Raw genomic sequence first — 24,607 nt, 5'->3', positions numbered from 1 at the left:
TTCATTGTGTTTCATGAATACTTTAGTTTTGTTACTGTACGAATATTTTAATTTTGGTTTGTTTGCCTGATTTTTTTTTTCCAATTTTCTTGCTATGCTCATGGGGCTTTGGCATTGGTGTGAATCTAAGCTAAAATAGTTTCTTCCCTTCTTTGAGATTCTTTGAGATTGCGGAGTCATTGTGGAGTCTTGGGTGTCTCTAAGCAAGATTATTGTGTAAGGATGTGATTTAGGTCCTGTTTTTTCTTTTTGTGTTTTCCCAATGCACAACCAAAGATAGTTGCCGCGAGTTCTTTTTTTTTTTAAAAAAAAAACCTCAATTATTTCTTGAGTTTGAGAACCATTCGGTAATGTAGTGGTGGGGATAATTGAGCAAGTAGAGAATAATAAGTGTGCTTTCTGTGAAAAGGCTTCAGAGTCCGTCAGTCGAAGAACACCTGTTTGTGCTCTGTGCTGGTCCAAGCTCATTGTGTTAGAGTATCAAGGTTGGGGGATTGCTCATGGTGTACCCCAGGAAGCATTATTGCTGTTTTTAAGCAGTGGGGTGGGGTGGGGTCTGAAGAGATATGGTGGTGTTCAAGAAAGGGTGTGGGGCATGAGTTTTTTGCTGTAGTTTTGTTCAAAAAAAGCTTTTGTCATTATTGTGGTCCAAGACATGATTACCGACTTGTAATTTTCTATTATTCTGGTTGGAAAGTGAATACACAAGTCATAGTTCTTGTGGAACATATGATCTCTTTTTATACTCATGCTAATCATTCCAAGTCCTAGACACTTGTTATGGGACATACATGTATACATGTATATTGTTTTACAAATTTGGCCAGGAATTCAGACAAACCTTTTCCAATGTTTGTCTGTTGTAAGGGAAAAAAAAAATGGAAGCACTGATGAAAACATGATGGTTTCAAACAGGTTTGGAGGATTTTGAGAAGTCAGAATGCCAAGCAGGAAGAGCAGTTTTAGCATCACCTGGTTAACATGGCTTCAAAAACAAAAACCCATTCCCCCTCCTCAAAATAAAAGAAGGAAAAATAAGCAAAAAATTGGGCTATCATACAAGAAAAAAATATAGTTATCCCCCATTGATGGAGGACTGGAGTAGTAGTCTTGGATACCATCTTCAGAACACCTACAGATATCATACAAATCTAGGAATGGCTCATGCCTCTAAAACAGTTTACATCCCTTTTGACACAACTCAAGGAAACTCAATAGAGTATAGATAGCATCACAAACTCGCACCTCTGATCTCATTCATGATTCAAGAATTTAACTTGCTTGAGCATTTCAAACATTGAAGATAAACGCAAGCAATGCTATGAAGAGACAGCCAAAAATCGAGGTAAAAGCTTCCTTCGGCACAGAAGAAGTAGGTGAAGCAATTGCAGTTGCATTACCTAATGATGTTGTTCTGTTGGTTCTGCATGGTATTTTGCATAACAAGTTCAGCACATGACATTTCAACAAAAATGGCATCATAATGAAATGCAAGCTTTTTTCTCATATTTTGGAACTCACCCGGTGCCCGTGCCCGTGCCGGTAGTCATATACAAGCAATTATCATAGCCTACACCGGCAAATCAAAGAAAGGGGCTGGTTAGTTGACATCTCTAGTAAACGATTTTGATTTTGGAGAAATGCATATCTAGAATATCAAACATGTCAAACACGTTGACATTACACAAATATAACCAAAACTCGGAGTTCAGGTGCCTGCATAGAATCAATGGTTTATCTTTATTTATACTAAGAAAAGTTATACTGGGAGGACAGCTATGGAAAGAGATGATGACACAGACAAATTTAGGGGCCTCACAATGACAGCAAGGGTGGTTTTGCATCTTGCTTATGGATTTGTCAAATTGATAACAAAAAAAGCAACTCGCCGGAGTAGCATTCATGTGTCAGTCACCCATATTAGAAAAGAACAGGCAAACTAGCAGTAATATGTTGAATAAAAAGGTAAGTTCTACATATACGTACTAGGATTCTTGTCAACCGTCACTCCTGCACCCCCAAAACCGCAGGCAACATCAGAGGCCCCATTTTGATGGTAGTAGCTATTGAATGCATAGGAGGCATGAGAAAGCAAAGTATCTGGTTCAAAACAAGGCTGGCTGGGCTGAATTGCAGAACAATCCACATTTCCAGAACCGCAAGCCCAATCTAAGGCACTCTGCAAGTCCAGTTCAGAAGCCTTGCTAGAAGCAATGCACCAGGTCGTTCCATTTGAACTGGTATGATTTGAGCTTGTGCTTGTGTCAACACCACCTTTTCCAGCAAAATCGAGGTTATACACACTTGTCTGATCAGGATAAAATAATCCCCAGTTCCTCTCCGAGTCCAACCCAGGCTTCCTGTTCTCATTAAACAAAGAGAATATATACACATCTACCTCTTGTCCTGGCTTTGCAGGAGTGCCTGCATCGTCAATGACATGACGAATCAAATTGGTGTTGTATGTCTGGGCATTATCAGGAGTTGCAGCAGTCTCCTTTGGCGAACCTTTAGATGGCCAGCCCGTCTCAGTGACCATGATCTTAATTGTTCTGAAATTTAGAGACATCAGCGCAAAATAAAGGGAATCTATTTGAGCATCGAACATATTAGTGTAAAGCAAACCAGTATTTGGATCTATAACATCCGAGCTCGACTGAAATAGAGCATAGTCCAGAGTCACATTGTTGGAGGAATCTCTATAAGCGTAGTAAGGATACAAGTTAATCATAAAAGGTGACTGATTCTCAGCAAGGAATTCCAGCATGGGTCTCAGGAAAGATGCATGACTGCTATTAAAAGCGCCTGCAGAGGGTGGGAATGATCGGGACAAAACACCAAGGGAATGAGTACTCGAGACCTTTATCCTTTTATGTAGGCCAACCTTTTTCAAGGCTGTGAGGACATTATGCATTGCTGGCACAACCATAGCAGAGGCATTGTTAGGGCTTTCTGTCACTTCCGCACCAACAGTTATGTATGTGATCTTTGTAGCTGGGTAGTAAGGGAGGACGCTGTTCTTTAGCCAAGTGTCAGCATTGGTCTGGAATTGGGAGAATGGCAACAAATCTGTATTCGGAACTCCGATCATAAGTTCAATTCCAGTGTTTGCAAAGGCTTTGAGAACTTGGATATTTGAGTCATAGATTCGGACATATTTGATTTTGCGTTGTTTAACCAGCTCTGCCACTTTATCAGGAGTAGGGAGATCATCAGCATTTCTTCCGTAGCAAACTCCAATAGTGCTTCCGAAGCAGATATCTGTCACACAATAAACACAATGTAATATAAATCAATTGAACTGCAAAGCCACATTGTACATTGTTTTTCCTATGGAAAAAACCAGAATAGCAAGAAATACAAGGGGAGGAAGAAAACTGCTTTTGTATATATAGTTCAAAGCAATCGACTACATTAAAAAATACAATTTCTGTGTGGAGGCACTACATTTTTTATTGATGAGCTTATGCTTCATTGAAACAAAATCACCAACAGGTGGATTCTATGTGAATATGTGATGATGGTATTGTATCATAAAAAACAAGTTCCGACCATGTTTCTGGACATGATTAATCTCTTGTCCTGGAACTTGTAGAGATTTCTTCCAGGCCAGCGCAAATTAAGTCCCCAGAAAAAACGGCCATTTTCCATACAACAGCAACATAAAGCATTTTGCCCATGTTTTCTTGTGGTCACACAAACTCAAGATTATTAAAAAGAGAATATGGCATAAGCAGAGAAACAAGCCGCAGACTCTCTCCCATGAAGCTGCAGGCTTGTACCATAAGATGGAGGAAAGACGTCAATTAAAGAAATCCCACTAAATAAGTAACTTGCACAAAGGGTCCCTAAGCCCCATTGCTCAAAAACTTACCATTAAAGGCCTCAACAGTTGCCCAAAATATCATCTATGATCTTTTGAAAGAAAGGAAAAGTTTCACTGTCCAGAAACCAACTGTGACTGTAATCCACAAACCTAATGCATTTGACACTCCGGATAAGGTAAACTCAGCATTATTGATTCTTACCCTAGAATCCCCAAGAGACTCCTGACTACATCTTACATTTATGCTATAATTTTACATTACCAACTTCGCAAGTCCTTGCAAGGTGAAAAAACTCAGGAAACAGAATTTAGGAGCTTTACCTATCAGTGCACTGTATTTTAATGGATATCAAAAGGGGCCCGCAAACATAAATGCTGCAATATAGCTGTCCAATTCATTGGAAGCCTACCAACGAGATAAAAATAGTATGTACAACTACCTGTAATTAAAATAATCAGCTTACATATATTCATATTATAGATGTTAAACATTGAAGAGAGACTCATGGGGTATCAACAATGCGAAAGATAATTGAAGCAAAGAAAACAGTAGAAGAGAAACCCAATAGGAGATCAGGCTTAAAATGCTGAAATAATTCTTCAAAAATGCTACACACACTTAATCGAGACTAGAAAATAGTCGAAGCATACATACAACTTGGGAACCATCAACTAGTGCTAGATTCATGGAATGCAGGAACAGAGCAGAGACGGAGAACAGTATGTGAATCTGTGTAGAACAGCAGATAAAGTAAAGGACAAATCTTGATTAAGGAATGCCATACCAAAATGTGAAATCAACAGCGAAATAGCAACTACAAGCTTGAATCCTCTCGCCATTGCTTCCCCAAGACCAAGTCTTTCTACTTCGTATTAGAGATTCTGTGCCCACTCAAGATGGTCCCCTTCCTCAACTTCACTTTACTCTTTTCTTATCCGGGGATTTGTTATTTGAGAGGAAGAGACAGAGTAACGTCTCTCAAAAAGGTCTCTCTCGGTGCGCGAGAGGTAGAGGTAGTAGTGATAGCCTTGGGAGAGTACGGTCTTGTTTTGTGGGTGTCAGAGTGAGAGACGCTACTGTTCGGACCGGATTTCAGAGGGACATCAATCAAATCTAGTTAAGAGAAGTGTCTCGATTCCGTGAATTGGTATGTCTGTATGTTTCGCACTATTTTACTATACTATACACCACTGTCAACGGTCGTGTTCACTGATAACGTAAACGTATTCCTTTTTTCCCTCCGTACTGCTTCAAGGAGGGTGAAAGTGAGTCTGGAATTATCTGAGAACGATCTTGTCTGCTTATCATGGGCTGGGGGTCCTGGTAGGCCCAGCCCAAAAAGGGACGGGCTAGATAGGTTTATTAAATTTACTAAATGGGCTTCATTTGAAAATAGGTCCAAATTCTTTTCTAGATGGGCTTAGGTATAGTATATTAGGCTTTAAATCCGGCCTAGTCAGCCTACTTCATTTATTACTAAAAAATTAATCGAAGCCCATTTAGTAAGGAAGCCTATATGCTTTATTATTCGTCCGTTGAGGCCCAAATATTAGGAAGCCAATGAAAGGTAAAGCTCTACCATCGTAACGGCTAGTGGAGTAGAGTATCTGTATCGCAATATCCAATATGGCATTTGCATCTGATATTTGTGTTTCTATTGCGCGGTCTTCTACATTTGAATTTATGTTACTGTTGATGCGTTAGTCCTCACTTTCTTCCCCGTTAAAAGAAGAATATTCTATCTCCCTTTCGTGCACAGTCCGCCATTGAAACCCTAGAAACCTGAAACCCCCGATAAATTCGTTCGATAAGAAGATACGAAGGTGGAGAAATACATTGGAAACTAAGACAAGCTATGAAGACCAAGAAGCCGTTGCCATTGAAGCAACTCAAGCTTTCCGTTCCTCCTCAAGAAACCAACATTACTTCCTTCTTGTAAGTTTGATCTTCACTCTTCTGTTCTTAAAGTTGACTCCAATTTTCACTTTCTTGAATTGAGATGTCGAGGGAGACTGTTGGTTACTTGGAAATCGGAAAAGAAGATGGAGATTTTCATTCTTGTTAAGTTGTTGATTGTTAGCTGAGAAAGTACCAATCGAGTAAATAAACTGAAACCTTTAGATCTCTTATTTCTCTGTGAAGTTATTTTTTGAATGATATCTTGTAAGGCGATTCGGTTATGCTTTTCTTTTTGTTTTTGTTTTAATTCGCACATCACGACGTCATTTAATTTATATAATGCAATTTAAATTTTCAGGACGGCTAGTGGTACTTTTCATGATGGTGATCTGTTGTTGAACCAGAAAGGTTTGCGGCTTCTATCTGAAGTGAAGGAATCCCGTGTAAGTTTATACTTATTCAGATCACCTGCAGTAGATTTTGCTATTGTTTGATTAGTTTTGAATTTAGTGTACACATTCTGATTCCTGAATGCATCAGGAATTTATGCTTCTGGTTAATGTGTATTATTACAACTTCACTCACAGGTATAATTAATTTATCTCTGCTAAAAAATGATAGTTGTGGGAAGCGCGACAGAATATCGGAGTCTGTTGTGAAGTGCACTAGTATTGAATAGGAAGCTAGCAGCCTAGCACTGCTTTTCATTTACAGTTGAATCCTTTGATTTTGTCTTCTTTTTTTTTCCCCCCTTGGAAGTTTTGTTTTAAAGTTTCTTTTCTTAGAAGCTCCATGAGTGAGATTTAGCAACCAGGAGAAAAGTTAAACTTCACCCATATCCAACACAAACACCTCACATCTTAGATTGTCAAAATTTTATCATTTCTCTCATAGCACTTGTTTTAACTTTTAAGGACTGTTTTCATTATCTAGATGTATTCTTTACATTCAATTGTTTTGGCTTTTGCCTTTTGGTTATTAGACATTGCCTTCATGTTTGAGCAAAAAATTCAAGGTTAAAAAAATCAGTTAATTTTTGGCTGAAATGAACAAAAGTTTACATCATGTGTGTCCAAGCAGCAAAAATATGATGAATTAACTTTCTCCTGCATCAATAAGTTTAGTTTGAGCTGATAATGTGTCGCCTTCAAATTGTCAGAGTGTATGTGCGTATGTTGCCTTTTATTGTTATCACTTTAAGCTATCTTGTGTATTCCTGAAATTCTTTGTCTATACTTCTGTGGATGCTAGCTGCAAATTTAAATCCTCACTGTTTCTCTCTGCATCTGTTGGACAGCCTTCTGATTCTAAGGAGCTTGATTTTGAATTCTCACTGGAAGACTTGGAGACTATTAAAGTCATTGGAAAGGGAAGTGGTGGTGTTATACAACTTGTCCGCCATAAATGGGTTGGAAAATTATTCGCCTTGAAGGTAAAATTCTAGCATAACCGACCTTTATACTTTCACGTTAGTTTTGGGATTTGCACTCCTGATTCTTGATTGCTCGTTTACACTGTCTGCATGTTCTCCTTTGCTGAACTTTTCACCAACCATTATGAGTCCGTGTGCAATATGAGATCTTTATATTTCACTGACATAGTTGGGCTGGATATATGACGTCTATAATGCTTTTTTGGACTGTCCAAATCAATGTCTTCACAGGAGCAACCAAGCTGCAAGACGAGAAATGAGCTGCACCTCATTATATGAATATACAAAGGCTATTTTCGAAAAAAGGAAAACAAATTCAGAATCGCAGTTTGAAGCATTATGCTTATAGAGAATTAATGTGTAGGGTGCCTATTTCAAATTGTTTTCAGCTGCTTCTTCTTTTTTTCTTCAGACTATATTTCCGATACTTCTAGGCATTCAATTCTTAGAAATGATTACTAGGATATAGTACTCACAAATACGTCCAATAGCATGCTTCTTATGTTTTAAGTGTGGATAAGTGGAGGCTAAAGTGTTCTTTCTGTTATATTACATCATTTCTCATAACATTTGGCAGTTCCTTTTTCTTGTTAGTTCAGTTTGCTCCTAAGGTGAGAACACATCTTAATAATTTGGTTGCTGGAAGTTGTGTATAACCAGGAGACTTATCATGTAGTACAGGTCATTCAGATGAACATACAAGAGGAAATCCGTAAACAGATTGTACAGGAGCTGAAAATAAACCAAGCCTCACAATCTTCACATGTCGTAGTTTGCTATCATTCTTTCTATCACAATGGAGCCTTTTCTCTTGTATTGGAATATATGGACCGTGGTTCCCTGGTAGATGTGATCAAACAAGTCAAAACAATTCTCGAACCTTATCTTGCAGTTGTGTGCAAGCAGGTCTGATGGCTTTTTAAAGATACATTTCTTGCATTTGCTTTTAACAAATTCCTTCTTTATTTCAATTGTCCCCGTTTTTCTTCCAGGTTTTACAAGGTCTTGTATACTTGCATAATGAAAGACATGTCATTCATAGGGATATCAAACCTTCTAATCTACTGGTAAACCACAAAGGAGAAGTGAAGATTACTGACTTTGGTGTGAGTGCAGTGGTGGCAAGCTCCATGGGCCAAAGGGATACATTTGTTGGAACTTACAATTACATGTCGGTATGTAAGCTTTTGATCCTTTCATGGTTGGTCTCCCCATTCTCTTTTTATTTTGTATCTAGTCTCTCTATTTTGTACATCTAATCATTTTTTTTTCTTTTGTAAATATATTTCCACACATGTATGCCCATGTGTTTCTCAGAATAATTTGGCTAATGAATTTTTGTACATCTTCAGCCAGAGAGAATTAGCGGCAGTACTTACGATTATAGCAGTGATATTTGGAGTTTGGGCTTGGTGATACTAGAATGTGCCATTGGACGTTTCCCCTACATTCAATCTGAAGATCAGCAAGGCTGGCCAACCTTTTATGAGCTTTTGGAAGCAATTGTTGAGAACCCACCTCCATCTGCACCATCAGATCAGTTCTCCCCCGAGTTCTGTTCATTTATATCATCCTGGTAAGAACTTATGTTGCTTCAATGAGACTTTTCGTACATTATCTAAGTCCATGGCATGCAAATTCATTGAAGTCCTATAGTCTAAAGTAATCATTACTAGAATAATGAGTGACCTAAGCTTAGGTTTTAAGATGAATATGTGTTTTATGATGGCAACCAAAAGATAAATCTGCTCTTGAAGTTTGAATATCTATATATAAGATAAATGGATCACTACTTTAGAAATTAGAAGGTTCGTCAATTCTATTTATAGGGCCCATCAATCTATGCGCGTCACTACACCAAGCTGGGCAGGCCTTGTAAAAACTTCCATTGAGGTTGTAGTATCAAATATGGACCTTCTCTACTTGCATCAAAATTTCTTGAGAGGTGTATTTTTCACTCTTGCCTTCTAAGCCTCACAATTCTACCATCAACAGGGGCCTCACAAGCCCCCACAACCCAATCCCTCTTGGTCCATATATAGTTTTAGATCAGCCACCAAGTTTTAGCTATGTGATTTTCTGATGCTCGGGTGTCTAAAACTTGTTTTGGGACCAGATCTATTTTTTGGTTACTGGAATTTAAATTTTCATAGTGGCATAATTTGTGATAGTTTGCCAATGATGATAATCCAATGTTGAAAATGTTAGGTTCATAGTTAGTTTTTTCCTCCTATTTTCTTTGTCTACTTTAGGAAAAGGAGGAAATGATCTAGTGAGTGGAAGCACCAGAAACAACTGCAAAAGCAGGACATTGGACATTGAAACTCATAAAATACTTGAAGAAAACTACAGAGTCCAAAACAAGCTTCAAACATGTGGATGCAATTGCATTCTAAAACGAATTCTACTGTTGTGATCTGATCCCCCAAAACACAATGCAAAATTTTTTCCCTTTCGGTGCAAGTTAGGCCAACTGGGATTTCAGGGCAACCAGACCTGATTTATGAAGTCAGCCCAAGTAACTTTAAGAACCAAGGCCGAAAATCTTTAAACTATGAGGTGCAAGTTAGGCCAACTGGAATCTCAAGCCCTGCATATCGGTTCCCAATATACCAAAATCTTCTGCAAAATCCGAGAACATATCCTTTTAAAGAAATTACTTTCCTCAAATAGGTGAAATCTACCCTTCACCACACAACAAAGCTCAAGTATTCACACAAAATTCCACCTTGATTATATGTGTTCGAAAGCCAATTCAAGACTCAAGATCCCATCATTACAAACAAGATCTAGAACACTATCCAGGAAGCCAGAAACTAATTTAGGATTCTAGATTAAGTTCCCCAGTTTCCATCCTGTGAAAGTTACCAATACGAAAGAAACCAAGTTCGCCTTTCGGTGAGGTATATGACATTATAACTTCTTTGTGCTCCTTGGGAAAATAACCCAGTGAAACCATATTGAATTTCAATAGAAACATCTGATCGGGTGGAGGTGTTATAGCTAAAAGATTTATTGACTGATTGGAACCTTGATGTTTAAGCCAGGCAGAGACTCATAACCATAATTAAGCAAGAAATGTTATTTTTCTTCGTATGGTATCATTTATCTTCTGTTTTTCTTTCCAGTGTTTCTTATTGCTTGCCTTTTCTATCATTTGCAGCATACAAAAGGAACCTCGAGACAGACTATCATCTTTGGAGCTCTTGGTCGGTAACTTAACACTCCACATTATCTAAAACCCTTCAAGGTCTATTATATCATATATAGAGAATGAGAATTTTGAATATTTGTTCTTATGTTACAGAGCCATCCTTTCATCAAAAAGTTTGAAGAGCAGGACATTGATCTTGGGATTCTGGTCGGCAGCTTGGAACCTCCTGTAAATTACCCAAGGTAGAGTGTTTTGTAATGTTATGTCGAGTCTAAAATGCATCACTGCTGCGTACTTGAGTCAATATCACAGATGTCTCTTGTATTATTTGACATAAATGGTTGGTATGAATATTTCTTACATAACTTCAATTTTCTTGTCAGATAAGTTTACGAGCAAAAAATGATATGTTGATCTTTTCTGCTCAATCTTCATGTGCATGTTTAGGGAGGAAGATGAAATAAAATGAAATGAATAGTCCTGCACGAGAACTTAAGACTGTTAATGAACAGATTTTTATCAAGCCATATGCAAGTCTGTTGCTGTTCAAGCTTTTATGAGCTCATATGTTATTCTTGTTATATGAAACTTGGAGCTGTAGAGGAGCTAAAGATGTTTATGCTAAATGTGACGATCAAGGCATAGTGAATATCATTCAGGGGCATGCCTGGAAACTCACTTCATAGAGAGAAAAAAAAATATACTCCATTAACTGTAATAGCAAAACAAAAGACATTTAAAAAGGGTCCCAAAAGAAATTATAAAATAATTTTATTTTTTATTTTTGTTCTTGAAATAAATTATTATTCTCGTTCTTTTATATATATACACACACTCACATTCCTATGTGTATGTGTGTGCATAACTTGCATTTTTAAGTGGATTTTTCTGCCTAGTCTTCACTTATAGGTACACCACAACACAAGGGCCCATTGCTGAACTTTATGTGCTTTTAACAGATAAACAATGTGCTGGCTTTTGTCAGGGATTGTGGACGGGGGACCATGGGCTCTCCATAAGTCTATTCTGTGGGCCAGTGCAACCCATTTATGATATAAAGGGGTCAAAAGAAAGGCCAACCTGTGGGCATAATAGATAAAGGGCATAGCCGCATAGATGTAAAAAGCATGGAAGTAATGCAAATGCATACCCATCTCATGATGACTGCTATCCAAGTCAACTTTCTTATCCTCTCAATCTTTCATTCCCTATCATCTTACCCAATCTCATCTCTCTGCCTTGGGATGATATTCAAACACTGTTTAATCAGGTCCATATATAATTATATATACATAAAGAGAAATTCTCACATGTGCATCAATTATACGCATCTACTTTATATACTTAAATCCAATAATTATAACAAATCACAACAAAAATGGGGGTCACAAATTTATTATCGGACCCAACACATTAATGATTTAAAAATAAGTGTGTAAAGTTGGTGTATATAGGTGATGTGCATGTAAAAATTCTTTCATACAATTATATATATTAAATTCTATGCTTTTGACATTGATTTATACTTAAAAGTGGGTTAACAATTTGCTCAAGATTCTCACATTAATCTGGTTGTCTCTTTTGCTTGAATTAAGGTTGGCTCACTGAAATATACCTGAAAATATGTTCACAACCTTGTCAAACCTATGACCATGGTTCATATGGGTGAAAGTCTTATTTTTAAAATAAAAAATTACACCATATAAATATATTGTTTGAACAGTTGATATGAGCCTAAACTCCGGCCATCATACCCGTGCACACAAAAGTTGTCCATTCGATGACAAGAAAAATTAGGACAAACTCAAAGCTTGGCCACAATGATGTTACTTTCAGTGAGAATTAAACTCAAGACATCCCAATTCGCACGATTTGACTCCAAAAAAAATCTAACTAAATTATCTCCCAAGTGGTTGACTTGAAATTTCATGTTTTTTGCCAAATCCTTAAAAAAAAGAGAGATTTGTCTAAATTTGCTATATTTTGAGGTTGTGGATCAGCCAAACAATCTTGCAGTTGCAGCACAAACTTTTCAATATATATACACACATATATAATATGGTAGATGAATCGAAACATGAAAACATGTAAATGTTGTCATGCCTTTTAGAGGCATAAGAGAGCCAAGGATGTTGACCTAAGTATCTCTCCATATATATGAAGAAAAAGATAGGTGTGACTCAGATTTCAGATTTGGATGTCCTCAAAACTTAGGCCTTATCTTCTTTTCTAGTAGTATGGGAAAGCTATTCAATTTACACCATAAATAGATGATCATAATGATGACAAATCTCTTAGGATAAAGCCATATAAAGAAGATAAATCTAAAAGAATTCCAAAAATAGTGACTAGTCAATACCATCCAACTCTTCTTCATTATTCTCACTTATTATTATTTACTACTCAAGTGTATGCATATATATATTTATATGCTTCCTCCAAGACAACCACATATATAGACTATAGTTCATAGTCTCCAAGAACGTAAGACTAAGGTCTTCTTTATCTTCTTCTTCTTCTTCTTTCTCTCTTCTGCTGATAATTATCTGAAGATGGGTGATCTAACAATGAAGCAAATCAATGTTGATGAAGATCTACATAGCTATTGGTTGACCAAAATGAAAGATGACCATCATGAGTCGATTTCCTCTGAATCCTCCATGGAAGAAGCTTCAACAAAATCATTTGAATCATCTTCATCATTGGATTTAGCAGAGGATGCAACATCTTCAATCACATCGAATTCATCACAATCATCATCAAATGGTCCTCTATATGAATTATCTGAGCTCATGACCCAACTCCCCATCAAGTAAGTGTAGTACTATTGATAAATACATAATTTGCTAGCTAGTTATATATATGATCAATTGAATATGTATTAATTATGTTGCTAATTATGCAGGAGGGCTGGACTCTCAAAGTATTATCAAGGGAAATCAGAGTCTTTTACATCTCTGGATAGAGTCCAAAGTGTAGAAGATCTTGCAAAGAAAGAGTCTGCTTATAGTTACAGAATAAAAATGAAGTCTTCCAAGAGCTATGGAGGTGATTTAGATGCTAAAAAGTATCATGGTCCCAAAGCCACCATATCAAAGAAGATCTCAAGAGGTTCCTTTACTTCTTCTTCTTTGTTAGGTAAGAGAAGCTTGTTAGGTTGCAGACCTTCCATTCATGTACAGAAAAGAACTTGTAATACCTAACAATACCAAGAGAACTTTGCATGTTTTTGGTACATCATTACATTTTAGGCTTCACCATTTCATTGTTTTAAGCAACTAACATATTAATTAACACATGATGATTGATGATTGATGATTGATGGCTGATGCTGTTTTTTTTTTTTGGGACTATCAATTAGATCAATTAGAAATTATGTGTGCTGAAGATGAACAAATCTGTCAGTGCCATTGTAATTAACCAAAGTTCAATTTATATTTTAGCAGAACATATTTTTTATAAGTACTCTCTCTATCAACTCTATTCTTGATTTTCAAGAATAGCCAATTCAGAATATATTTTGTGGACATTTTTATATTTTCTATTTCCAGAAAACGGTTCAAAATTTTGTATGCCAACTTCAACAAACAGTTCAAGGGAGTACAGTTTAAGGTTCAATTTTTCACAATTGCGTAGGTAACCACCGTGCCTGAGTATGAGTTTGAGATGGCAAGATTGAAGACAAACTCTAAAGGAGAGTGTGCAAACCATTTACAAAAACAATTTTTAATACCTAAGACCATCTCCAACCGTCTACTTTCCCCTATTTTAACAAAAAAAATATATTTTAAGAGATCACTATTCTAATCACATCCCCATTTTAATATTACAACTAGTATTTTAATATTTTTAACATTAAATAATAATTTAATGAGGGAGCAAAACTGCAAAAGTGGACGAGAGGAGAGAATAAAATAATTTTTTTGAGTTTTGAGGTTTTCAAAGTGTCATCCCTATTTTGGGGCCCCAAAAAAATTTAGAAAAGTAGTACCTACCATTTGGAGATGCTTTAAGAAAGCCAGAATAGTTTGCATGGCTTTGGTATAATTCTTTACGAACGAGGCTGCACCATTTGGTTGTTTAAGCAACTACATAATAATTAAACCAAATTTCATGTTTTATATTTTGGCACAACCCATATGAAGAAATTATACAAATTTTCCAACAAAAAATGCCAATAAGTGTATCTGTATACAAGTTAAGTTTTTCAGGACCAGTGCAAAAGTAAGTATTCAAAACCCTCTAAAATGGGTTGGTAATAAAAAGATCATATCTTGTAAACTGGTACAATTCCCAGAAGATGAAAGCATTTCCGCATAACTGTTGCCGTTGCTTCGCAGATCAAGAGTCGACTTGTTTCCTCTGCTGACCCAACAACCTGCTCGGATTTCACAAAATCAGAAGCTAAAGTCAACGCCACTACTGACCATATTCCAGTAACACATGGTGCATCTTTAATTACATTTCCAGGCATTTGTTCTGGAAATTTTAATTTTAAGCTAAAGAAAGGTGTTGATCGATGTGCATGTGCGTGTGAGTGTGTGTGTATAGAGAATTGGTCAAGTACTTGATGATACAGGGAAAGAAATTGACGATAAATGTGCAATAATTCTTTTCAAAATTTTCCACGGGAAAGAGACTCAACAAGGAATGCAATGGCTAATTCATTGTCCAACTAAACACCACAAAAAAGCTACTTAGTTAGTCTACCACATCATGAGGATGTAAACGAACATTTGATATTTCATAACCACAAAGCATGAATGCAATCAAATTTGACCATTAGTAATCAAGCATAAAGCAAAAAATGCAATTGCATTCCAACAGTACCTGGCAATTGGAATAAAACTTTGTGAAGTATTCAGATAAATTATAGAGGTATTCACACAACACATTTGGCAGTAGATTGTTGCAGGCCTCCTCGACAACCTGAAAAGTGACGTGTAAACACAACATCAAGAGTGAAAGCATGTATCAACTGTAAGCCAATAAAATAAAATGTACAAGGTCAAAAGGCAAGGAACAACATAAACCTCAGCAAATTGTAGCAAATGAAGCCCCAATGCTCGCTCATCAGCATGATCCAAGGCTATGGTCTCCGTCTGTCACAAGACAAAAATATGCAAGAAATCTGTCAACTAGATCAAGTTACAGAATCATCATCCTTTTCCTTATAGGAGAGAGGACTTCAAGTGGACGAAAGCCGAAGTAATATAAATGTTGACACACAGAGGTCTACTTAGTGCCAATATGACTAAATTGAGGGGATTCCTGAAACAGGTACTTCTATACAAAAATACACAAAAGGCTAAAATGTGTAAGCTATTTCAATAGCCCCACTTCATCACAATCCACCAGCTAGGAGGCTACAATCTAAGTTTCAGTCCTACTTGCATCAATGTATGTCAAGTCACATGCACAACCATAATACTGATGAACACAGTTGGTATTAGGAATAGGATATGATACTTACTTTCTTCAACTCCTCTATATCTTTACCCGACTTCCTGATGATTGAACAGATCCGTGCATGAGCATACAACAGATAGACAGCAGTGTTGCCCTACTCATTCAAATTTTGGAATATAAGAAACAGTTGCTAGCTGGACTGATAGCCACAATAATCAAATCAATTACAACAACATTGTTAGAATATGTATAAATGAGTGAAATGTCCCCACCCAACAAGTTAACTTATTGGGTTAACTATCTTAACATGATATCGGAGCGAGAGGTGTTGGGTTCAAACCTTAGCCTCCGCAATTTAAACCCCGATTTATTGTTGCACCAAGTGTGGGCCTTTGTGTGTGTTTGTTGTTGCCCCAAGTGAGGGCCTTGTGTGAGAGTAGCCCTAGTGGTTGGGTTTCGTTTGTTGCACACATGTTGGGCCATCGGATTGTCCAGCCCACAAGCAAGGGGGAGTGTTAGAATACGTATAAATGATGTGAAATGCCCCAACCCAACAAGTTAACTGATTGGGTTTTATGGCAAATAAACTAATATTAACATGTATCAATGGACAGAAACTAAAAGTTGGTTGTGCTTAAACATAATATCCAACTCAATAGGAATAAACATCTCAAATTTTGAAAGCTGGGGGTGGGGAAAGAAACCTTAGAATTGACCTAACTGCAAGATATTGTATATTCACCTTATCATTTAGCATCTGATCAAAATTGAATGTATAATTTGTCAGCCTATTATTCTTCAGATCAGCATACCTGCCAAGTGAGAGTAAAAGTTAAAACTTTAATTCAATAGGTGACTGAATCTCAAACTGAGAAGACACCGGTAACCTTGACACAACAATGCAGAACCTTGCAAACTTCTTTCCAGATAAGCAGGAATAATAACTTACAATGCAATCAATCAATACCATCCCAATGGCTAACACCATATTGTCAAATTCTTTGGCAAACAATGGTCACCGTTTCAGCCATAAAAAATGTTGAATAATTTCGAAGATTTCCCAAGATCACAAATACAGCATTCTCAGGACCTTATTTTCAGCAAGAGCTGCATAATTAGTTATTTTTCACTCAGTTTAATTTGATTTCATAACTTCTTCCAAGTCTACTTATTCTTTCGCACACGAAGTATTACTAGTGTAATATTTTCTTTTTGAATGGTACCAAAGTAATATTTTCGGTTTCGCACATTGCTAGTGTAATACTTTCAACAAAAACGAGCTGGTACCGATGGGTTTTTACATTATTCGACTAATCAATCATGTTGAGAAGAAAATTACATTGGACATTCCAGAGCGACCTTTGGGAATTCTGAACACTAGAGGCAAAACAGAAGGAAAAAAATGAACATATTCTCTATCCACATTTCTGACTCTCATATAACCACTGCAAATTGACAGACTAGAAGTAAATATGATGCATAACAACATTGCAAACAAGGATGCGGATTGATGATTACGAGAATGATAATTCAATGTCACAAACGAAAAGGTAAAAATGGAATAGGTAGCTTACTTGACAGCACCATAACCAACTGCCTCAGCAGTATGCTCAAGCTCCTCCTCCGTCCATTCTTTATCTTTACCTAAAGAGGACAAAACAAACACGTTAATTCATTCTAAGTATATGATACTCTATGCTTCAAGACCCTAACATATTCTGCAATAAATACAACATGAATCAAATAACACCATACTTGTATTAGACACTTGTGAGTCCTTGCTAATTGAAGAAAAAAAAATGAATTAGTCCAAAGTTTGAACGATTAGAAGACACGCCCCACGATATCGAAGGAGATTTTTTAGGCTACTTGAGGTACAATATCATCAAAATACGATTTCTTCTCTCTTCAAAGGACATGAGTTTTGGGATAAAACCATTTATACGAATGAAAGTTGTGAGGGAAAACATAATCAAGGTTGATACCTTCTCCTTTGCAAAGGTCATAAGCATTAAAGAAGATATAGAAAATTTGGCGTACAAACATTTCAGAGTTGGCTCGCTTCTCCAGAAAGTTAGAGATGGTTAATTTTCTATTAAAAAAAACTAAAAATAAACATATTAAGAAAAGCACTCAGAGAGTTTTAAGAAAATTATTAACAGTGAAAAACCTTATCCAGATGAGACATTCGAAAAAATATATGTTTAATTCATAACGAAAAGGACAATCTTTCACATCCCCAACGTTGCACACATTAGAAGAGAAACTAGAAGCAGAGACATCTATTTTAAAAGTCAAGAGAGGTAACTCTTTCCCATCAAGGCACTCCTACTGCATTTCCTCCATACTTATCGAAAAACAGTTGGAGGCCCTTCGCTATATAAATATTTTCCATATGTGTGTGTGTGTGTGATTGAAACAATGACACTCTCGTTACGAAGGCTTCTAATATACAGACGAATGTTAGATCTTAGAAAATCAAATGGAGATGTTATATGAGGGAAAGGAAGCTCAGCATCATACCCCGCTCAATTAGTGCATCCTTACTCCGGCTCTTGGCTTCATCAAGTAAATCAACTAATCGGACTACCTCGCTGCTGCGAGTCCGAAAGCGCTTGCCATCCTCTCCAAGAACTAGGCCAAAACCAACATGGTTAGTTTTTGGGTATGTATTACCATCATCTGGGAGCCAACCCGCACGCTTGGCAGCCTGAATTAAAAAAGAAAAAAGAATCTGGATCTTAAGCCACAATTGCATGTGTGCCAGCACTATCCCAGAATTTAGAAAACTGATGAAATGGGTGAAAAGACTGATACATATGAAATCTTTTTTTGAATGGGATACATATGGGAATCAAACCAGTGGCAAAAGGTTTAACGATGATGATAAATAAATGAATTGTTGTTGAAAGCATTTTTCTGAAGGCAATAATAAAGAATGCAGAGATCTCAAAAATAACAGTAAAAAATGAGAGGAAAAACTTATAGAGCAATACATGATGTGGTCGTTGATACATACTTTGAATACCATATCAAAGTGCTGCTGCTGGCCAACATCAGTGACATATATAATCCACTCAGCTTTCTCCTCGTTAAGGCGATACCTACATGTTGCAAACAATACTTTCAATAAGAAATATGATGTTAATGATTGAAAAATGAAAATCCAGCTAATCGAGAAAAAAGCATTAACACGTCTATCATAAATGAAATTTACTTTGTCAACATATTAACATCAAATCTCAAAGGAGATGGTCGACAGCAACCAGAGGTAACTTAGATTTAGATGCCATGAACAAAGCAGACAATTTTTTACAATACGAAGTCTTTGGGAGGGAAAAAAAAAACACAAATTTCTTACCCTCCCTAAAGTAAATTAGAGAAAGAACAAAAGAAAAAATGCTGACAAGAAACTGAAGGAAAGGGGAGAAAAATTAAGAAGCGAGGATTTAATGTCAAGCTTTCACAATCAGTAATTACCAACATTGCAAGTCTAATTACATTTGCTCAAACATTATTTTGAAAAATCCATAGAAGAATCTTTGCACAATGATGATTACTCAAGAGTTAAAAGCAAAGGAAAGGAGATGGTGGGGCACTTCAACATTAAAGGAGGACTTCCGGAGCTTTTAGACCAGACTAGAGTCAGTGTGTGCATACTGATCAGCAACAATGCCCCTGGGTCTCCAGACTTTGGAACACGGCCTTAATGATAATGGGGCATGAATGGGGCCGGCAAAGAGTCCTTTCCTGAAGCACTGAAGGCCTAGAATTTTCGCAAGAGGAACTACTGCAAGTAACAGACTCATCAAAGCCATCCCTTTAGCTATCATTTGATTTACTTAGAAAGATAGAAATGCCAAAATTTTGAAGAACAATGAGACCTCTGTAATTTTGGTTCTGTAAAGATTTTTACAGTTACTAGGTTCTTGGTTTATAGGTTTTGGTTGTACTGAGTAAAGGAACATGTAAATATTCAAAATGCAAAAAACTACTCAAATCAAATGGAAGGTGATAATTTGCACAAAGAGTGTACTCAAGGATCCCAAAATTAGTAACTCCAGTTGAAGGAGCAATCAACATCAAACTTAAACAAAAAGAAAAATTAGAAAATGTTATGACAACTAACCAAAGAGCAGTCAAATCAGTGGAAGCATAGTTGTAACCACCATCACTCTTCACAACAATAAGAGGTATGTTGATCCCTTTGATAAAGATCACACGAGCACCTTCACTTTCTTCAACCAATCCTTGGTTGCTCAACGCCTCTATGACCCCTGGAATGTACGGATTATAAAAGCTTTCTCCCTGTAAACAAGGAAAATGACATGCTCATGTACGTAAATTGCTACTTAGAGTCCTGCTTCTGGTTGTATCAAATACACACACACACACATATGTTTAGAAAGATAATATTGTCCCCCCATGCAGAATTGATAAGATAACAGACCCATCTTTAAATTTCATGGAACTTCCATGAAAGATTGACAATCCAGAGTTCAAATCTTTAAATTCCACTAAACTTCATTGAAAAATCAATTATCCTAGAGATTCAAATATTTGATCAAGAAAAAGACTTAGTATGTTCATAGAAATCTGGACAAGACAATGGGGCTAAATCAATTTGAATGCCCGTCAAACCAATCACCAGAAATAAAGACATCAAGGAAGTCATTATCACAATGCTTAACCCTTCATAATAATATTCAAAATGTTTTGATACAGTTTCGCTACTGCCACACTCAAAATTAACTTGTAAAGCATTCATTATCAAAAATTCATGCATCAATAACATAATCCATAACTTGTGTAAAATAATTTGCCCATACCTAGAAGGGAAATAAAGTTTCAAATAATAAACAATAAAAATTGGAGTGGATGTGTGTAAATGAGATCATCAGTATGTGCTATTACTTATGTAATATCAATTGCTGATAAGTTTAAGACAGAATGGTGCATAGGGAAGAAAGAAATTACAATGATAGAAATGAAACCTACCCATTCTAGTCAAATTCAAACTAATATATTTGAAATGTAAGAAAAACACAAGTACACTTGATTTAAAAATGCTAGCATAAATAGAAAAACTTCAAATGCATTTACGGGTACCGAGTTGATTGCACGCAAGTCAAAAAAGTAACAGACGGTACCTTTTCCTCCAGCAGGACTCCAAGGCGTTGATAGACCTTGTCAAACTCCATCCTGCTAATTTCACAGATTTTTGCCCATGCTTGGCGATACTTATGTTCACCACCCTGTCAATAAAGTTGAAGCAGAGTTTAAAAGAGAACTGCATGTGTAACATAAATCCTAGAAACCAATTACATTCATGAACTCATAAGATATTCCGAAAGAAGATGGACCAACTTGCAAGAGTTATTGGAGCCAAAAAGGTACAGTACTCTACCTGAAGCCGAACCACCGCCTGTTGTGCTTTTTCCTTGAAAGCAGAATCAGCATCAAATCTCTCCTTTGATGCCTTATAGAATTTCTACAAGGGCACCATTTGAGATTGAATTACATTACTACTGTGAAATAACAGTATAAAATATTTCCCCAATACCAAAAGACTCAAGAATTAGTGGCCCAAAATCATCTTATAAACTGCATTTCGTTTAAATTGAAAACAATGGGAACAATAGTAAAATAGGACCATGTCAAAACATCTTGCCCCTTTCCCAGTTACTGAGACTGAGAGTGTGTATTCAAAAGTGAGCGAGGTACACTTCCAGTCAGACTATTTTGATTAACCAGGATTTTATAAGCATTCATGAAATACAGCATACATACAAGTTCAGGGAAGAACACAAACATCACAAAATGCATTCACTCAATATTTGTACAATATTAATTAAAATACCATATGAGCACCACGATAGCAGTACTTAAAGAAAGGAATGGACCATAAGACTTCAGTATACACAATTCCTTTATTACAAATGAGGCAGTTTATGGCTCACCATGATTGAAATTTTGGAGCTTCTCAAAGGTGAAGAGCGCATGTCACTCATAGAATACGGTCGCTCAACTTGAAATATGATTTGTACTTGTTTGACAAATATTTGAAAGTAAAATTGTACAATTTTAACTCATTATTATAATTAATATTCCAAGTGTTATTAGTATATTTCACTCACTTGTAGATCTCCAATAGCTGCTTCATTGACATCTTCAGAGTTTGGGAACTTCTCAAAGAGGAATTCGATCAACATACCAAACTGTAAAACATATTAAAAAAAAATGTTTTGAGTGCTATGCTTCTAAGGTACAAGTGAAAAAGGAACTACAGCTTTACACATTACAGACCAATTTCAATCACAGGTAGTTAGGACTTAAGACAAAATTGGTTACTGGTTATGGATTTAGCATAAAAAATAAACAATAAATATTGACAACAGCTCAATAGAATCAGTTGACAGACTCGTTATGCTATAGGACACGAAATTAACCGACCAGATCACATCTTTGATTTTTGATAAAGACAGTACAGTGGTAATCTACAACATTATAGATAGCTAAGGTGCACAAACTAAGGAAAGCAGAGAAAAACAAGGAAATCTTGCTTTTATTCAGTTAGGAATACCTATGACAAGTACAAAGAGCAACATAAAAGAGTTTCAATTTTGCTTTGTTTCCTTGGAAAGAATAACCAAAATGGCAAAACCACACTCCATACATGAAGCAAACTACTGATAAGAGAAGTGCCCAAGTAAAAGGGCATTAATCAAATCGGTAAATTCACCTTGACCTCAAATGAACCTGAAGAAACTACAAGCAAAAGACAATTCCAGAAATCACATACCTGTGTGCCCCAGTCACCAACATGATTTCGGCGAAGAACTTCAACCTTCGAAAACTCAAGCATACGAGCCAGTGCGTCACCAATAATAGTAGATCTTAAGTGGCCAACATGCATTTCCTTTGCGATATTGGGAGAGGAAAAGTCAACCACAGCCCTTTTTACTGAAATCCTTGGCGCCCAAGTATCAATACCATCTATCAGCATCTTTTGTATTTTCTGCAATCACCACAAATGATTAGTACCCCAATCAATATAGTGAAAAAATTTTAAGAAAGTCAGTAAGTGACACAAACATTCACACCAAAAAAATTCGCTCAGAGTGGGCTGAAAAGTATAGTACGGCCTATAGAGGTAAGCCTATGTAACATATAACTAGTAAAAATATGCGAACACCTTAGCCATCCAATCCTTTGACAATACAACATTTACAAATCCAGGTCCTGCCACGGAGCTTGATTCTATCATCTCAGATGGAGGTAAATTTCCCATGATGGCCTGTCAAAAAGTCCAAGAGAAAGTAAAAGTAATTACCAGTTGAAACAAGTTAAAAGGCGGAAAAAAATAGCAAATATCAGTGTGAATACCTGTCCAACTGATGGGGGACCCCTAAATTGTGTCCCCTTCCCTTTTATTTTAGACCATAGACCCATGGCATTATTACTGCACAAAGAAATAGCATAAACTCAGTTCAAAAGCACAGACAAATGATACATAAATTCAAACTTAAATATAGTGGCTGCAAAAAACATAGATGTGTAATCAACCACTTCTAAATTTATGTCTAAAAATAAAAGGAGGACTCCATCTTGTATATTTCCAGCTTGCATACCATTGATAATCACCAAATTTTCCAGTGCAGGCAGCAACCAAAGGCTCTACATCTGGCTCATCGGGGACTGTTGTTCTAAGCGACTGTTCAAACAATTGAGCCAATAGCTGCTTCACAGTGCATTTAATTTCTTCATCCTGAGCAAAGTTTTAGAAACAATTGAAGCGCAGTATGGCAAAACGTCTTGTTCAAAAAACATTCTACAAAATCAGTCGAACAAATCCAAGTTTCAAACTAAAATTCTTTGCACCGAGTCAACTCACACTTGCCATGGTTGATATCGCACGGGCCTTTGTAGCCAATGCAAGTTTTCTAGATGTCACCCTCAATAAACCTGTCTAGTTGCACAATAAACACATTAAATTATACGAATTACAAAAGCATTTAATTTTGAAATAGTAAGAAATAACCTAGTGAAAAAGGTAACTAAATATACGACATAGATTCGAAGAAATTGCCCTCTGATATTCTCAACACTGCCCTGTTGCTTCCCTAAGACATTGAAACATAGCATTCTAAAGGCGTAATAGAAACGTATATTTAACATCCTGATTCTATCAAGAATGACTCGTAATTTTGAAAAACCAGAAGAAAAAAAGTGTAATTCGAATCTCCGGTGCCTTCCATTCCTTCAATCATACAAACAGAAAAACTGAAAAATAACTTCCGATAAAAGCGTAAGACTAGACGGACCGAGAGTGAGGGTTTGAGGTCTCACCGGAGGAGGAGAGTGGAGGTAAGTAATGCGACTGAACGAGGAGAACAGCGGAGAAGGGAATACCGGCGCGAGTAAAAGGGTTAGGGACGCTATCATATTACTGTTTTTTTTTTCTAGCTTTTATAGTATTATCTCTCTATTTACTTTCCCTTTTCTTTGAGTGCTAAGCAGAATCCCTCAATTCCGTCACCCGCCCCGGTTCCTAACGTTGCTGTTCCTGGATGCTTCTCGCTGATTGAATTAGGGTTTTTGGTGGGACCCCTATTTTGGGTAACGAACGGTCAAGTTCGATTGTGTTTTACTTACACGTCATCCTAATATGAGACTGGTTTACGCGGCTCTCTTTAATCCTTGATAGCCACGTAATTGCTTTAATGTCATTTTTAAATCTTTAATGTCATTTTTAATACAAGAAACTACTAGTTTTGGTCCATGTTACTATTAGTTATTGCATCTTTCCGCTATTTTTTCCTCTTCTTTATTTACTTGAGAAATTACATAATTTGAAGAGTTAAAAGTTGAATCTTTTAATTAAAA

At 36.5% G+C, this 24,607-nt stretch overlaps 4 protein-coding genes across 6 annotated transcripts; 2 read left to right on the top strand and 2 right to left on the bottom strand.

Moving 5' to 3' along the window:
* Positions 1-1,035: 1,035 nt before the first annotated feature.
* Positions 1,036-4,944, bottom strand: LOC120006165 (glucan endo-1,3-beta-glucosidase 13-like). The gene is made up of 4 exons (XM_038856097.1): positions 4,612-4,944; positions 1,987-3,261; positions 1,522-1,570; positions 1,036-1,423 (listed from the first exon to the last, which is right to left on the bottom strand). Exons 1-4 carry the CDS (start codon positions 4,664-4,666, stop codon positions 1,291-1,293), a joined length of 1,512 nt encoding a protein of 503 aa, XP_038712025.1. The 5' UTR covers positions 4,667-4,944; the 3' UTR covers positions 1,036-1,290.
* A 562-nt stretch (positions 4,945-5,506) lies between these two features.
* On the top strand, positions 5,507-11,533 carry LOC120006166 (mitogen-activated protein kinase kinase 6). 2 transcript variants are annotated; one of them, XM_038856098.1, is made up of 9 exons: positions 5,507-5,762; positions 6,085-6,169; positions 7,024-7,158; positions 7,840-8,064; positions 8,151-8,333; positions 8,511-8,734; positions 10,322-10,367; positions 10,466-10,554; positions 11,298-11,533. In XM_038856098.1, exons 1-9 carry the CDS (start codon positions 5,683-5,685, stop codon positions 11,329-11,331), a joined length of 1,101 nt encoding a protein of 366 aa, XP_038712026.1. In that variant the 5' UTR covers positions 5,507-5,682; the 3' UTR covers positions 11,332-11,533. The 2 variants fall into 2 exon arrangements, with proteins under 2 accessions (XP_038712026.1, XP_038712027.1); XM_038856099.1 differs by lacking the exon at positions 11,298-11,533 and adding an exon at positions 10,760-11,055 and having other exon boundaries at positions 5,508-5,762.
* Positions 11,534-12,749: 1,216 nt separating this feature from the next.
* LOC120006387 lies at positions 12,750-13,627 on the top strand. Its single transcript, XM_038856409.1, has 2 exons — positions 12,750-13,124; positions 13,218-13,627. Exons 1-2 carry the CDS (start codon positions 12,865-12,867, stop codon positions 13,513-13,515), a joined length of 558 nt encoding a protein of 185 aa, XP_038712337.1. The 5' UTR covers positions 12,750-12,864; the 3' UTR covers positions 13,516-13,627.
* A 784-nt stretch (positions 13,628-14,411) lies between these two features.
* Positions 14,412-24,248, bottom strand: LOC120005603 (arginine--tRNA ligase, chloroplastic/mitochondrial-like). Of its 2 annotated transcripts, none has more exons than XM_038855339.1 (18): positions 24,071-24,248; positions 23,616-23,690; positions 23,353-23,489; positions 23,108-23,183; positions 22,917-23,018; positions 22,524-22,739; positions 21,859-21,939; positions 21,129-21,212; positions 20,872-20,976; positions 19,851-20,029; positions 18,741-18,825; positions 18,245-18,431; positions 17,296-17,365; positions 16,464-16,533; positions 15,786-15,875; positions 15,346-15,414; positions 15,143-15,241; positions 14,412-14,690 (listed from the first exon to the last, which is right to left on the bottom strand). In XM_038855339.1, the coding sequence occupies exons 1-18, from the start codon at positions 24,164-24,166 to the stop codon at positions 14,580-14,582; spliced, it is 1,932 nt and encodes a 643-aa protein (XP_038711267.1). In that variant the 5' UTR covers positions 24,167-24,248; the 3' UTR covers positions 14,412-14,579. The 2 variants fall into 2 exon arrangements, with proteins under 2 accessions (XP_038711267.1, XP_038711268.1); XM_038855340.1 differs by having other exon boundaries at positions 23,616-23,686; positions 24,071-24,203.
* Positions 24,249-24,607: the final 359 nt, after the last annotated feature.

Source organism: Tripterygium wilfordii, chromosome 9 (genome assembly GCF_013401445.1).
Source record: "Tripterygium wilfordii isolate XIE 37 chromosome 9, ASM1340144v1, whole genome shotgun sequence".
Lineage (NCBI taxonomy): Eukaryota > Viridiplantae > Streptophyta > Magnoliopsida > Celastrales > Celastraceae > Tripterygium > Tripterygium wilfordii.
This window is presented reverse-complemented; position numbering and strand designations above follow the sequence as displayed.